Source organism: Denticeps clupeoides, chromosome 5 (genome assembly GCF_900700375.1).
Source record: "Denticeps clupeoides chromosome 5, fDenClu1.1, whole genome shotgun sequence".
Classification (NCBI taxonomy): domain Eukaryota; kingdom Metazoa; phylum Chordata; class Actinopteri; order Clupeiformes; family Denticipitidae; genus Denticeps; species Denticeps clupeoides.
Genome location: NC_041711.1, coordinates 18,021,573 through 18,035,826, shown reverse-complemented (window position 1 = coordinate 18,035,826; position 14,254 = coordinate 18,021,573). Strand labels below are relative to the sequence as shown.

General features: G+C 42.2%; 1 protein-coding gene across 4 annotated transcripts in view; it reads right to left on the bottom strand.

The window, feature by feature from the left end:
• Positions 1-14,254, bottom strand: part of LOC114789984 (activin receptor type-2A) — a 37,054-nt gene that overhangs the window by 17,006 nt on the left and 5,794 nt on the right. For 2 of the 4 annotated variants that reach the window (XM_028979510.1, XM_028979511.1), the window contains exons 2-3: positions 2,873-3,080; positions 1,397-1,506 (exon numbers count right to left, since the gene is read on the bottom strand). In XM_028979510.1, coding sequence (XP_028835343.1) covers positions 1,397-1,506; positions 2,873-3,080 — 318 coding nt within the window. Of the gene's footprint in view, positions 1-1,366; positions 1,507-2,872; positions 3,081-14,254 lie in introns of all 4 variants that reach the window. The other 2 variants (XM_028979508.1, XM_028979509.1) reach the window with 1 other exon arrangement.

The window sequence follows — 14,254 nt, the reverse complement described above, 5'->3', positions numbered from 1 at the left end:
AGGCAACATTATCAAGCATTTTTTACAACATAATGAACATTATGCAAATAAAATCACACAAAGGCAGTGCTGGCAACGACTGCTGCAAATCTGGCCATACACTATGCATCAACACATCTAAAGGCTTGGAACAAATTAGGCTTTCAGCATTCAAGGCCTCTGCATGGTTAAAATGAGGGTGGCACGGTAAAAGGTAACAGAAATAAATATAATATGCATCAACTAATAAAACAGGTTACAGTCTTTTGAAATGACTTCATTGTTTTATTGGAGGTAGGGTAGCCTTTAAAGCTGGGCATACACTGTGCCGTTTTTTCCCCATGTTTGGTCAACACCCAGCGTCCGAGACATCTCACACTGTGAGGTCCAATGGTCGGATGCGACCCGACTGCTCACACTAAATAAGCAACATGTTTCCGAAGGCATAGACATGAAATAAGAAGCAGAAAAAAGAAATAACCTGCATCAGTAGTGATGCTCAACGAAACAACACGTTCTGCTTTGCCAATTTTCTACGCAGAATTATATGGCAACACCATTGTATGAAGTCCTACTTCCAAGACCTCCAGTTCTGTGTGACCGCACAAGGCAACACCACTGCCTAGCAGCAGCTTGAGATCGGCATAATGGCAGGCTGGACCATCTGCCCCCTGACATTCACTATGGCGCTCATCATTAGAGCATCAAGATGGGTGGTTAGAGGGCAACAAAGGAAGAACAGTTTGTGTCTTCCCCTAATAAGGATGTACATGGATGGCATGACCATAACAACAAGCAAGGCATGTACCAGGCGGCTGCTGGGTGAACTCCAGGAAAATATTGGGTGGGCAAAAGTGGAGACTAAACCCAGCAAAGGCCAGCTTACCAACGAGGAGCAACTTAGGCAGGAAAATAAACACAACTGCTCTCCTGGGGAGTCTAAGGATATGGTGTTTCCAATTTGGTTTACTGCTTTGTGTCTGAGACAGCTCAACGAGCCAAGCCTCTACTTCCTGCGTCCACGACACACGCTGTGCTGCCATGCTTGTACAGTGAGGACAAACCTTCGCTAGCGACGGACATATTTTAAGCAGGTTTGGTTTTCTCACGATCATCCGAACGCCAGTCAGGAGCTTATTGGGAGGGCTGAATATGTGCTCTTTACATCGTGTACACTATATGACACCTGATCAAGCTGAGATTTGGCTCACAATGTGCCAAAAATTGCACAGTGTATACCGGACTTTTAATAAAAAGCTACATAACTCTAAGGGTGAAAATGCTGGAACAGAGGATGAATTCTGAAGAATTAATGACATGTTGCACATTTTACAGGCACTAAAGAGTGCTGGCAATGTGTTGTACACATGTCTAATAATTCTGGTACCTGTTCTCTGGCTGTGCGTCGTAGACTTACTCTGCGCGGCCTGCATCTCGGGGCTGTAGAAGAATTTTTCATTGCACATGTTGCCCTCACAGCAGCAGAAGAAGACGTCCGGCGCCTCCTTCTTCTCTACACAGTCATTACTGTAGAAAAAAAATAAATAAAAATGTGACGTGGTCAGGTAATGGCAGCAGGCCTCCAAACATGATTGAGATGGGAAAGAATTTTCATAATATGATCAACAGCAGCAAAAATGCAATTCTTTTTCTTGAATTACATGTAAACAGTCTGTTATTTATTAAGACAAATTCCCTATAAATGGACATACTTGGTGAGATTAGTGATACTGAGTAAAAAGAGGTCATTGTTAATTCTCGAAAGGTGGAAAGAAAGACAGATAGATCGGAATCCTGTCGGAAGGGATATGGTTACCTCCAGCAGGCATGCTTCAACTTGTGTATTCAAATAACTTTTTTTTTTTTTTTTATGAATAGACCTCTGCCAACATGAGATGAGAGTAGTTTTGGAATATAAATCGATAGTGTTGCTGCGGCTAGGCCGAGCAACTGCTTTGTCAAGCATGCTAGGGCAGGCCAGCCGTGCTGTGACTCAAACATGCTTTTTAGAGGTCTGCTCTAACGCCTGCCTACACCGCTGGAGGCCAAGGCACCACTATACTGGAGCAGAAAGCGTGTGAAGCAGTATCGCCTGTTCCTCTCAGAGGAAGAGCTAAACAGAAAAAAAAACAAAAACTACTACATGTTGGCATGATCAGTGGCGTCATGACATTCAAATGTGATTGGCACAAAACCTAAAATTTCACAGCCAACATAAGATGCAAGATAAGACTGTACGAAGGGATGTAGGTATTAAAAACACACCCCTTTTTCTTTAGCAGGTTTCAAAATGAAAAAATTTAATTATCTCATTTCCATAAATCGGTGTGCTTTTCAGTTCACATCAACACACATGCCCTACTTTAAGGCTGCCTTCAAACCATTTTTAAACATGGCTTTTCTTTGTAATACCTCAGAGGTTTGGTGAGGGTACTGACGTAGAAGACTATAGCAGTGACAATGGTGGGCAAATAATCAATATTAGAATTTTGCCCGTATACGGACATTTTCCCCATAGCAGCCAAAATCTAAACATTTGGGCATAAAATGGAAAAATGGCCATATGTTTCACAACAAAATCATGACTACATTACAGTACCAAAAATGCGATGTAAAATCCACTGTCAGATCAAGCCTTGAGGTGAGCGAGTGGATCTGACAGAATCAGTTCTCACAAAAGAGCATAAAGATCTGATCACTGAGTGATCAGTTCAGCCTTCTTCTGTATTCGAGCTTTTCCAGAAAGTTATGGATACATGGCCATCACATGTGATGAGGGTGTTCTGACAAACATGGATGATCGGCATACACCTCATATATTCTGAACACCTCACAAATATGACCACGCAGCATAATATCTGCCCTATAATCGGATGTTATGAATGGGAGGTACCTGTCGTAACAGTTCACGTCGTCCAGCCAGCAGCCCTGCTTGACGATCTCCACTGTGCCGGAAACGTTCTTCCACGTGGCGAAGCAGTGCCGCCGCTTGTCCTTCTCGCCGTAGCAGGGCTCAATGCCACTGCGATTGGTGCGGTCCTTCTCCCAGTTGGCATTGTAGTACATGCACTCTTGTGTTTCTGAGCGCCCCAGGATGGCACCTGTGGTAACCCAAGGGAGTCAGGTATTGAGCTGACAGTCAGAAACCATGGACATGAAAATACAACAAATTTATTGCTATAAAAACATTGATATACTATGCAAAACCTACATACAGTTATTACTTATAAACCTAGCAGCATGATCACCGCACTGCAGAGCATAAAGGTTCCTAAACACAATAGAAAAATTAGGTCCTGACTTGGAAGACGGGTTAACCTTTAGAAGACTATATATCCTTTCGCTATTATTAAATAGGCAAATACACATTGAAGAAAAATTGCATAGTAGCATAAGAGCAGCTTAATTAGCACATATTCAACTCCCTGGGGCTCCTGAGACAAGTACACTTCTGTGACTCTTATCTGGCATTAGAGGTCCATGTGACACGTTTTGAGTCACTTGCAACACACATTCACACACTCTCTCTGGAGGCTTGCCCAGACCTTGCTCCCCCCAACAAAGGTAGAGTCGTGACACAGTCAAGTAGCGTACATACAGGGGCCAAGGTTCTACAGTAATCATTAATGAAGTGCGCATCCCATCATGCCTCAGCAGAGCTGATGACATCGTCTGACAGACGGAGGTGTGCACAGTGTGCTTAGAGGCAAAGGGTTCAAGCTGATGCAGTAAGCAGGAGATTGAAGAGAGGGCCGTGACAAAGCAAGGGAGTGTTGCCAGCAGACAATATTCTTTTATGATAAGAATATGAGGCAATTAATAACAGTCAGAAGCATTGACTGCATTAGTCCATTTTCTAAATTATAACCGGACAAACAGTATGATCTGGCGCAATACCACAGCCCCACCAAACCAATGAAAATTTGTCACGCATTGCGATATAGAAATGGGCCAAAGGAATGCTCAAGCACTTCAATTAATCAATCAATTAATTAATTAATATTACTATTATAATCAGTAAGGTGATTGCAGGGGGTGCAGATGTTTGACAGCCTAGAGGTTTGGCTTTCAGTAAACAGACACACATTGCAAAGGATATAAAAAATATTAGAGACAAAATTAGGGAAAAAAATAGGCCAGACAGCATAACCACTCATACTAAAGTGGATTTGTTATGAAATTATGTGCTTAAAAGTACAAAATGATCAGGCGTTGCAGTATATAGTGTAAAATGCCACTAATAAATCAAATGGCATGTAGAAACAACTAAATAATCACAAGCCTATTTCCCAGAGCATAGAGGAAAGGAGAAAGAAGAAGGCTATATTCTTTATTTTGAGCATTTGTCATTCATTTCTCAAGATTAAACAGTTTAGCTCCTTTCTCTGCTCAGTAACAAAACCAAGGGCAGCCTTTCTAGAGACCTTGGCATACTTAAGTACTTCTGGCAATTTAACTGGGCGAAGATTATTAAATGTATAATTATGGGAACTTTGTTAAATAACACAAGAACTCTGCTGACAGAAACAAGTTGGTGGTTTTGAGGTCAATAATATTGAATCATTCCCGATTTCTTTTGTAGGCTCAGTAAACAGCAGGTTCTGCTTTCTGTAGAAAGGGATGGGGCGAGTGTGAGCATGCTCAGTGGCTCTTCCTCATCGTGTTCTGACACCCTCCCTTCCAGTACTTGATCCAGACCCTCAGTCCCGCTAGAGCTCGCCCACTCTCGCTTCCACACTCCCTCCATCCCCCTCTGCCTCTCTCTTCCTCCCACATCGGCCACCAAGGGTCTATCTCTAGAACTCCCATCCCACTTCTCGGTGCCTGGCCTAGCTTTAGCTCGGCTATAAACTCCCTCTCCTTCTCCTTTCTGCTTGGTTTGCTGTTCACCACCCATTTTTTTTGGTTTCGTGCTTCCTGGTGTATTTTTCAAATAAGGCTTTTGCATGCTCAATTCTTGATTAAGCACTACAAATGTACATGGCTCAGTTCGTCTGCAGCCAGCATTCTTGGTGTAAGGATGGACATCACGGGAGCCTGCTTTTGTGTTGCATAACAGCTGTCTGCAGGGGGAGGTGTGACATTTCTGTGTCGATGGTTGTGCGTGAAGATTCGGCACCTCTGTTTTACATGCCTTTTGTCTTACATGCCTTTGTCTTCTCATTTTTATTTTTTCTGTAACCTTGGAACCTTTTTACATTCAATATTCACATGTAACTACAATAATTACCGGTGTTAATAAATTAGAAACTGTACATTTTTAACCTCTATTGTGCCATGCCTCTTTCTGCCAGGTAACATCAAATTGGAGTGGTTGAATACAGTGCTTTGTGTGGAGGGAGAAAGAGTTTTTCTACACACTCTGTTCTCTCTCACACCACATGGTCTTTTTTACATTGGGAACCTACGTTATCTGCAGGTATGACTGGACTGAACAAACTAGCTCAAAGTAGCTCATTCAGGAAACAAAGCTGACTGCCACGTGTTGGCTATAATACTGTATAAACATCTCAGAACCCAGCGAATCCAAACAAGGAGGCCTACGCAACAGCTTGGGAACGGAGCGACGGAATTCAGCAGTCCACAACGGAGCAGTGCACAGCAGGCCAGCACATCTCTCGCTGCCAGAACACTTTCCCGTAAGGTTTGGCAGCAAGTCCAGTGCGATGGGTATCGTTGCGTGCTTGCCAATGAAAGACAAAGAATAAGAAATAATTGAAAATAAAACCATTACTTCACGGAATAACAGTAATGAACACGGCACTTCAAGAAACAGACATGCAGCGGATCAGCTGACGGGGGAAGAAAACAAAATGGACCGTTTAGAAGTGGTCCAATGCCGTTTGTTTAAAATGTAACACGGTATAACATGCTGGAACTGTAGCAACACCTACAACGGGAGCAAGATCCATGGCCCGAGGCAACAGTAGTGTTTTAACGGCAGACGATTTGAGAGGGTTTTTGTGGCTAACCAAAACAACGCTCAGAGAAGAGGCGTTTAAGCTAACAAAAACAACCCTATGCCCTAAACCAAACCTTATTACGATACAGATCTGTGACCCTGCATTCAACCACTGAGCCTTTGTCACACAGGACTAAATACTAGTTAAAGACAGACGATGCCAGATAAAGCTTATATTTGCAACTGTAGTTCACCTCTGCGCAAGTGCATTAGGGAATACAACCACGTTAATACGAGTGATATTGTTCAGATGTAATGTGTGATGCATGAGCACATTTAAATATGTGACAAAAGGCAATGTAAACATCCCTATATATCATGACACAAACACCATATTTATTGTTAATTTCACTGCATAATTTCTGTGCAATGCAGTTAAACGAGTACATTAAATCTGAGACAAGGTCCACAATGAGAATGACTGAAAAATGTCCTGATTTCTACTGATGACAACGTAACATGCTATGATAAATACTGTGATTGTGAAAATACATTTATCCAGGGACCTGAGACATGTTCCCCTCAGCAGTCAACAGCAGAGGCCAAGGCAGCGATTATGTGGAGTCTGGGCCTTGGCAGGCTGGCCCGAGGGTCCCTGCCATCGACTCCTCCCGCGGTCGTGGCCGCAGAGCGCATGCCAAGCATGAGACAGGGCGCTCCACACATCGCAGGAGCAGCCAGAGTCAGTCCTGCTCCAAAGTTATGTTGGCAGGCAGAACAGACCACACGACAGGGATATGGTGCAGAGTGGAGAAGCCACCGCTGCACCGGGTCTCGCTCACACAAACACATTCATCCATGGAAGCAGCAGCGCCGGGTCAACCGCTGCAGCTTCCTGACTCAAACCAAACATGATGACATGTTTATCACCACATTAGTTAATGAAGTGTTTTGCCTGATTTGCATTAGTGCCCATAAGTAACCGTCTGTGCAGAAACAAAGCACTTGATTATAGGCCATTTTGCAGCACTAAATTTCTCATGCTGAGTATATGCTTGTTTCGTTTTTTTTTACAAAATCAATTTATTAATTGCCTTAGGTGGAGATTATAGGGATTAAGTCCAATGTGTCTGCACCAGGCAAGTTGCCATTGTTTGATTGACAAGAGAATATGCATGTATTGTTCCTAAGCAAGAACAGTTCTGCAATAATCAAATGTAGGGGTGTGATGTCACATTTTAATACTGTGTGATCTCAATTACAGTCAGTCATAAAATTGTTTCAAAAAGCAGCATCCAGCATGATTTCTGAAAGGAAAAAAAAAAAGCACACAAGACTCCCACCACTCTTATGTCACTTGCAGGGCAGATATTTGGCTACCCAACAGAAACAATACATTTTTGTATACAAATCATAGTTATTTTTTCAACAATGTCATCAACTCCAAAATCATGTCCAACATCACTTTCGCTGCCACTGGTCAACCTCATTCTGCTCTTTTATTGCTTTCCCCAGCAACATAAGTCACTGCACTCACATGTATTAAACTCACATTTTGCTAGCATGGTGGTCCTGGACCTTCAATGCAAAGGTTGTGCAGATCATTAAAGAGGAAAAAAAGCATCATTAAGATCAATGTTTGGACCTCTAGAGGTACACGGCCCTATATTAACATGATACCACATACAATCAATAATTACTGGGAAATGGTAAATGTTTAACTGCAGACTCAACCACTTTTTGTGTCTCATAAAGGAACAAACATAGCCAGCTGTCATTGAGAAATGCGTTAAAAATCTCATATCCTTTTTGTGACCCAATATCATGTATCATCATCACACCCCTAATCGAATGCCCTGGTTCAAGAGCAAACAGATGGAGGAGTCATGTTAAGTCTTAGGGCCCTATTTTCAAAGTGCTATAATAGAACCAGCATGTGGGGCTTCTTTGCTAGTGTAAGGTCAAGTACGTCTACAGCATTTACTTGCTAGTTATCTATATTGCGCAGAAGAAAAATTACTCTTTTGTTGGTGCATAATGAGTTCCGCCAACCAGAACATGATCTGCAATATTTTAAAATGGAAGCGGTCACGCAACCTACTACCACATTATGGACAATGTAAACCAGCTTCTGTGGAAGGGTGGTGCATGCAGTGTTGGCAGATATTGTATGGTTTTGATCCAAAAATCCACTAAAACACTCTTAAGTATTTAATTACTTGCAATTCTGTCCTACAAAAATAAAACACAAAACCAATCTGGCAACAACATGCCTCCTCCTGTGTTTACCTACAGTTTCTGTTGTATTAATAGTGTTCATGACACCATCCACAGATACCGCAAATTACATATAGCTCATTGCTACAGCTATAGATCATTAAAATTACCCATTTTACATACTTTTACATACCAAACATACCAAATAAAGTCTCACAATTTAACCATCTCAGAGAAACATGTAAGGATCAACTAATTAAAAAAGGATTTGTGTGCTTGTCCATTAGAGCAACAAGAGTAACAGATTGCTCAGTTGTAACAAAAAGTATTGAATTGACAGCTCATGTCTAAAGAGACCGAAGGAAATCTGGTATGCGTTTTTTGCCCAGGTCGGTTATGAAAGAGAGAATGAAATAAGATTAACTTAAAAGGATCTGAGCTGAGTGATACTCTGAATGGTGAGTTATTCCATACATGGGACGCCTGCATAAATGCATGAACTGCCACCCCCCACCCTCCTTCCACATCCTGCAGTCAATCATACTTTGTAGCACAAGGTGTTATAATTCATGTCTCAGCCAAGACAATGGATGAGACTCATAGCTCAATTTTTCGCTGGATTCATACGGACTCTATATGATGTGACAGCGGGAAGAGTTGGAACATGTCAGGTGTGGCAGTTTCCAATTCAGCTGTTTAATATTTCATCATCCTCCCTCCACCATAATTCAATGGCACGGTCCTCTCCTCCACAGGAGAACCAAGCTGCAGCATGCAGGCAGGCCGATGCCTTCGCCATAAATCACCCCGACTTCAGCCTCTCGCCCATCAGCCATTTTGTGAAATCGGCTGCTTCCTTTTTTTTTTTTTTCCTTCTTTCGCTCTTCTTATAACATGGTTTCCGCGTATAGCGGTCACAGGTTAGAGATGTCCCTGCGGGTGATATGATACTTGAGCTGTTGTCAGCCTCCACATTTGGTCTATTTCTCCAGTTCACAAATTGAACCCTTAACTTAACCTGGAGCCTAAAAAGTTAAATCCTCTCATGGTCTTCAACAACTTTCAAACTAAAAATAAATAAAATAAAGACAGCACACAACCAGAGACAGGCTCAGTGTGTGCTGGTTTGTTTCCTCAGTCAATTTGGGGAAAAAATAGGCCAATCCGAGAGTCAACTGCACAGTCAAATCGTAGCAGGTGACGCCTGCTTGACAATTCTCTGTTACAGAAAATGAACATACAGAGAGAGAGAGAGAGCGGGGGGGTGGGATGTTGAGCGCACATCTTAGCACGTGTTAATTGTCATTACATAATTTGGCGTCCTGTCTTCGTTACAGCTCAATTATGCCTAATTCTTGGGTCGGAGCATGTGCAATACACGATTATTATGACAGTTGGCAGTTAAAATAAAGTGCTTGTAAACCAGCTGCCAGAAAGGAGTTTTCATGCCACCACTGCCGAGAGAGGAGGGGCAGATCCGATTACACACGCCCAACAACTGGCGATGGAGCCGAGGTGCCGAAAGGGGAGAAGAGGGTCCCTTCAGCATCTTGCTGACAGCAATCTTTGACCTCTTTCAATAATTCAGCAAGCTCAAAGCTCAGCTCTGCTTCCAAAACACAGCAAAGGGGCCGTAGTGAGGCCTTTGCAATCGCCGGCAAGGCTGTAAGTGTGCCGAACAAAACCTTCAGGAAAGTGGGAAACAATTTCAGGATGTGATCTGCACATGAAAAATAATGATGGTCCAAAACCCCTGGAACACAGGGTGGCTGTTACTACACATACAACATACAAGGGATCTCCGCCGGAGCGGCCGAAAGCTAAGCTAGCCCGGGTCGGCCCCTGGCGTTGAGTTGCCCCTGAGCTTCGGCTTAGGTTACTTAACACCATCAGGGGAGGAGGGGAGCCTGTGTCAGTTCTAATGTGTTGGGGGAAAAAAAAGCACACACACCAAGACACCTTGCAGCCCCGCCTGGATTACCGTTATATAAGGCGCAGCAGATTATGGCTTTTTGCTAGGTGTGAGCAATGGTAGTATCTCAAAACAGGGGATGGTTTGGTGCAAGGTGGTACATGTGGGGGATGGCATAAACAGCACTATTTTTGGTCTCAGGAATTGCTTTGGTTTTAAAAAGATTGAAGAATTCTTAAAATTCACACATGTAATATATAAATTATAGATGTATAGCTACCTCAAAGGTTTTCTACATATTCTTAATAATCCTTTACAACGAAGCATTTCATCTGTCTGTATCTGTGCATTCCACATCAGTAGAAATGTGTACCTAACATTTCAGTGCTAAACTAGACAGAGAAAAACAGCCTTAATATGTTTTATAAATAAATCTGAAAGCCTTATGTAGTATGTAACAAGGACAAACATATTTAATTATGGTAACATTATTACAATAGTTATGTTGATGATAATATACAGTGTTATGTTATTTATGTATATGTTTAGTTTAGAAACAAACAAAAAATTTACAATTTGGTCTATATTCCCCTCCGCAGAGAGACCAACATGAGGCTCAGAGCAGGGCTGCATGAGTTGCTGCTTTGCTATGCATAGAATTTAGCAGAACAGATGGCTATTATAAGCCAGGAAAAAAACAATTGACTTTATTAATGGTTGATTTTATCTAATGAGAGAGAGCTTGTCATCCTTGCATGTCTTCAATTATTTTATTCATTCTTAATACAGCTGACTCACTCTCATAAATCACAATTTAAGGACTGCAAATAATACATATATATAATATAATAAAATATTGATTGTGTACCATAATCTTTCCATAAATTTGATAGTTGTCCTTTATCACCAAAGAAAGATATAAAGATATCATGTTTTGCCCACCCCTACAAAACAGTGATTTCTCGTATATCTTTTGGTGCTAAAAACCACAGTACCATAAAAAATTGCAGGTGATTGGCTGTTTATGTAACACAAGTTTAGAAAGAAAAGGGCATGTTCTGAAAACCAATGAGTTTCATAAAGGCTCCAGACTGCAAACCAAACATTTTTGTATTGGAAATTGATCATAAACATCTGGTTTAATAAAAATTTGTAGTTCAACATCCAGTCCTGTTCTGGAATCTGGATAAAAAAATGGAAAATGGTGCAGATTTGCCAATATTTGTGGTTGAGATGAATCAAGACCACATTATTCTACATAATTAATCTCACAGCCCTGGTAGTGAGGAAGAATGATCAGTTTCAGCCAATCAGATGGCACTGCTGAACGAACGGGAGGTTTCGGTCCAATCAGCGCATTAAAAGCAACCCTGAAGCAACGACTAAATCCCACCCCTCTAATCCACACTGGAATGTCCTGCAGCCTGGCAGTCTCCAGTCCAATTTCCCCGTCGAGGTCCAGCTGCTCCAGTCTGGGGGGTGTCACAGTTGCGCCCTAACCATGACAATTCTTACAGTGCTGTACGAAATGCCAACTCCTGCATTCCAGGGCATTTCTACTGGGTCAACAGTCAAACTCGCACATAGCACACATTCTTACAGTTTACTTCTACCCTGCTGCATATTAACCGTGGGGGCGGTGGGGGGTGACGTCAGAACCACTGATGGCTGAAGAGAGATGTGAACATTGGCTGATTTATGATCGCTGGATATGAGCTCTATAACTGAGATACTGAATGGGTCACTTAGGGCTTATTGTCTAAATAACTGATCGGAATAATTAAGCAACACATGCATGGAACAGAAAAACAAGAGACCAACTACATTCACACCAAACAAGAAGTGTACTTGCTGACTGAGAGGATAGCGGCGTTACATGCTACAGTCATGGCATAATCCACTCACAATAAATAAAAAGAATAAAATAAACACACGCCCCTGTCCCTCCCCAGACTCATCTCTCAACACGTACCCACTTAAGGAGGGAACGGGTGGTGGTGGTGAGTAAGAAAAAAAAACAAACAAACCCCGCAAATTGAAGCACAAGAAGCGATACGAGCATGAAGGCTGGGGTGGGAAAATGGTCAAAGCCAAAAATCCAGAGGAGGCTTAAAACCAAGAGCATGATAAATGTACAGCAGCCTGTAGTTTTAATCGAGGATCAAAGTGCGGAGCGCAGTGCAGCCGAACAGTCTAGACTGCAGTCTGTTGCAGGGGGTGCTCTGAAGCATGTAAAACAACATCTGCAGGATGCATTAATCACATTTAGGCCCTTTCTTCAGGGCTCCGAAGGACCAGGCTGAAATCTATTAGGCCTGCAGGTCTTACGGCGGCGATTCGTGGCTAATGGAAAGAGCAAGAAGAGAGTATCTGTGACCAAGATTGAAAATCAGGAGCAGGCCAAACTGGATTTCTTGACTGAGCAAGTTGTGACACTTTACTTTCTTTTCTTAAATCTGATTATTCTTATTATTACTTTTTGGTACAATGGATCTTTTGGAAGTTTTATGCAATGTGGCCATTTTACCTCAGACTGATATACAATAAGAAAAAGTTATAATAATAGAAATAATATCAACATCTGTTTAAAAATACCTGGGAATGCGAAAAGACCATAAACTTGGTTCGGCTGCAGCTGCAGAGTCAAGTATCTTTCAGCAAAATGTGTTTAAGCACAGAAAAAACTGCCAGGCCATTCTTCTTGTCATCATACCAATGTCGCCATGAAGCCATTCACAGATGCTGACATGAATTGACATCTGAGCTTTCATTTGGCCACAAACGGACATTTATTTAGTTTTTTACACCTTAACTAGTTTCATTTTCAGACCCCACTGGTATAAAGACTGAATTTTCCGACTGAACATAAATCCTAGGACTTTTTGTCTATACTAAACCAATCAATCAGAACAAAGCTAGTTTGGGTAGTTAAGGTGTGTCAAAAGGAGGTGAATACTTAATAGGTGTGCACAAAAACGGACCATATAGGCCATGCTGGAACACATTAACAAAACCACATAAGACATAAACGGCTATACAAATGGTCAACAAAATAAAATAAAAAAAAACATTCTGAAAAGCACAGAGCTTGCCCCTGCAAGACATGTTTCAGTGTGCACTACTGTGAGGCTGAGGCGGGCAGAAAGTGCTGGGCATTTTGAAGGCTTCTGGTAGATGCGGAGGGGGTGAGCATCTGTGTCGACGCACGTGACCTTCTGTTATTCATTATTCATATGGGCAAACATAAACGGCCCACAGTTACATATGGTACAACTGTGAAAATGATCAACTGCGGCACTTGTTCCTAAACCACTGGTAAGTAGTAAACTGCAGTACAATCGTATAATAACAACTGATGATGTTACGTGAATTTTAGCTGAAGATGCCACATGTAACAGCGTGGTGATGTGTACCTGGAGAAGGTCCATGCAGGAAGCAGCTGTCGCATGCAGCACTGCTACTTGCAGAAGGTTTGCGGATGTAGTGGTTACAATGTTTTTTCTTCCAGAAGCCAAAAAAAAAAAAAAAAAAAAAAAAAAGTGGCACCCCCTCTCGAGCTGAAGCAGCAGGATAAGAGTCCCATTAAAGGCGAGGCATTGTGTATTAATGTGCTTGGATTACCCCGAGTAATAACCTAATTCACATTTTAATTGCGCCGTCTCAGTGCCTCTTCGGTGAAGGGGGGGCTGCGCCTTCGTACCATTGTGACTGAAGCGCTGCTTAAAATTCTACGCGGATGCTGTGGGACTTTGGTGGTGTTCTACAATCCCATTTAAAAAAAAACAAAAAAAAAAACAAATACGTGACAGTTGCTTTGACTACATTTTATTTCGTGTGGAGACCAAAGCAGTTGTTACGAGAGAACCCTTCAGCGAAGATCAGGGCCCAGCAGGGATTTTACCTGCTCAAACTCCAACGGGACTTTCCGACTCAAAAAAAACAAAGAATCAATAAAAGCTACTCAGTTCTCAAGCTAAGAAAAGAGAAATGTAGCAGCTCTAAAGTTCAAGCATTGATAACACTGTCAACGGCTATAAATAGCGCATGCTCCCCACACCCCAAGGAAAAAGATGCGGTGGATGCGGCAGAAGAGTCGTTTCTCTTCCGCCGAAACGTGCACAGCCCTCAAATAAACAGTCTGACCGTTGTAGCCAAAGCGGTGGGCTGTAATCTGTCGGGCGCGGTGGCGTGAAGCTAGGAGGATTCAGAAGCTGCTTTGTCTGTTGACGAGGCTAATTGTGCCA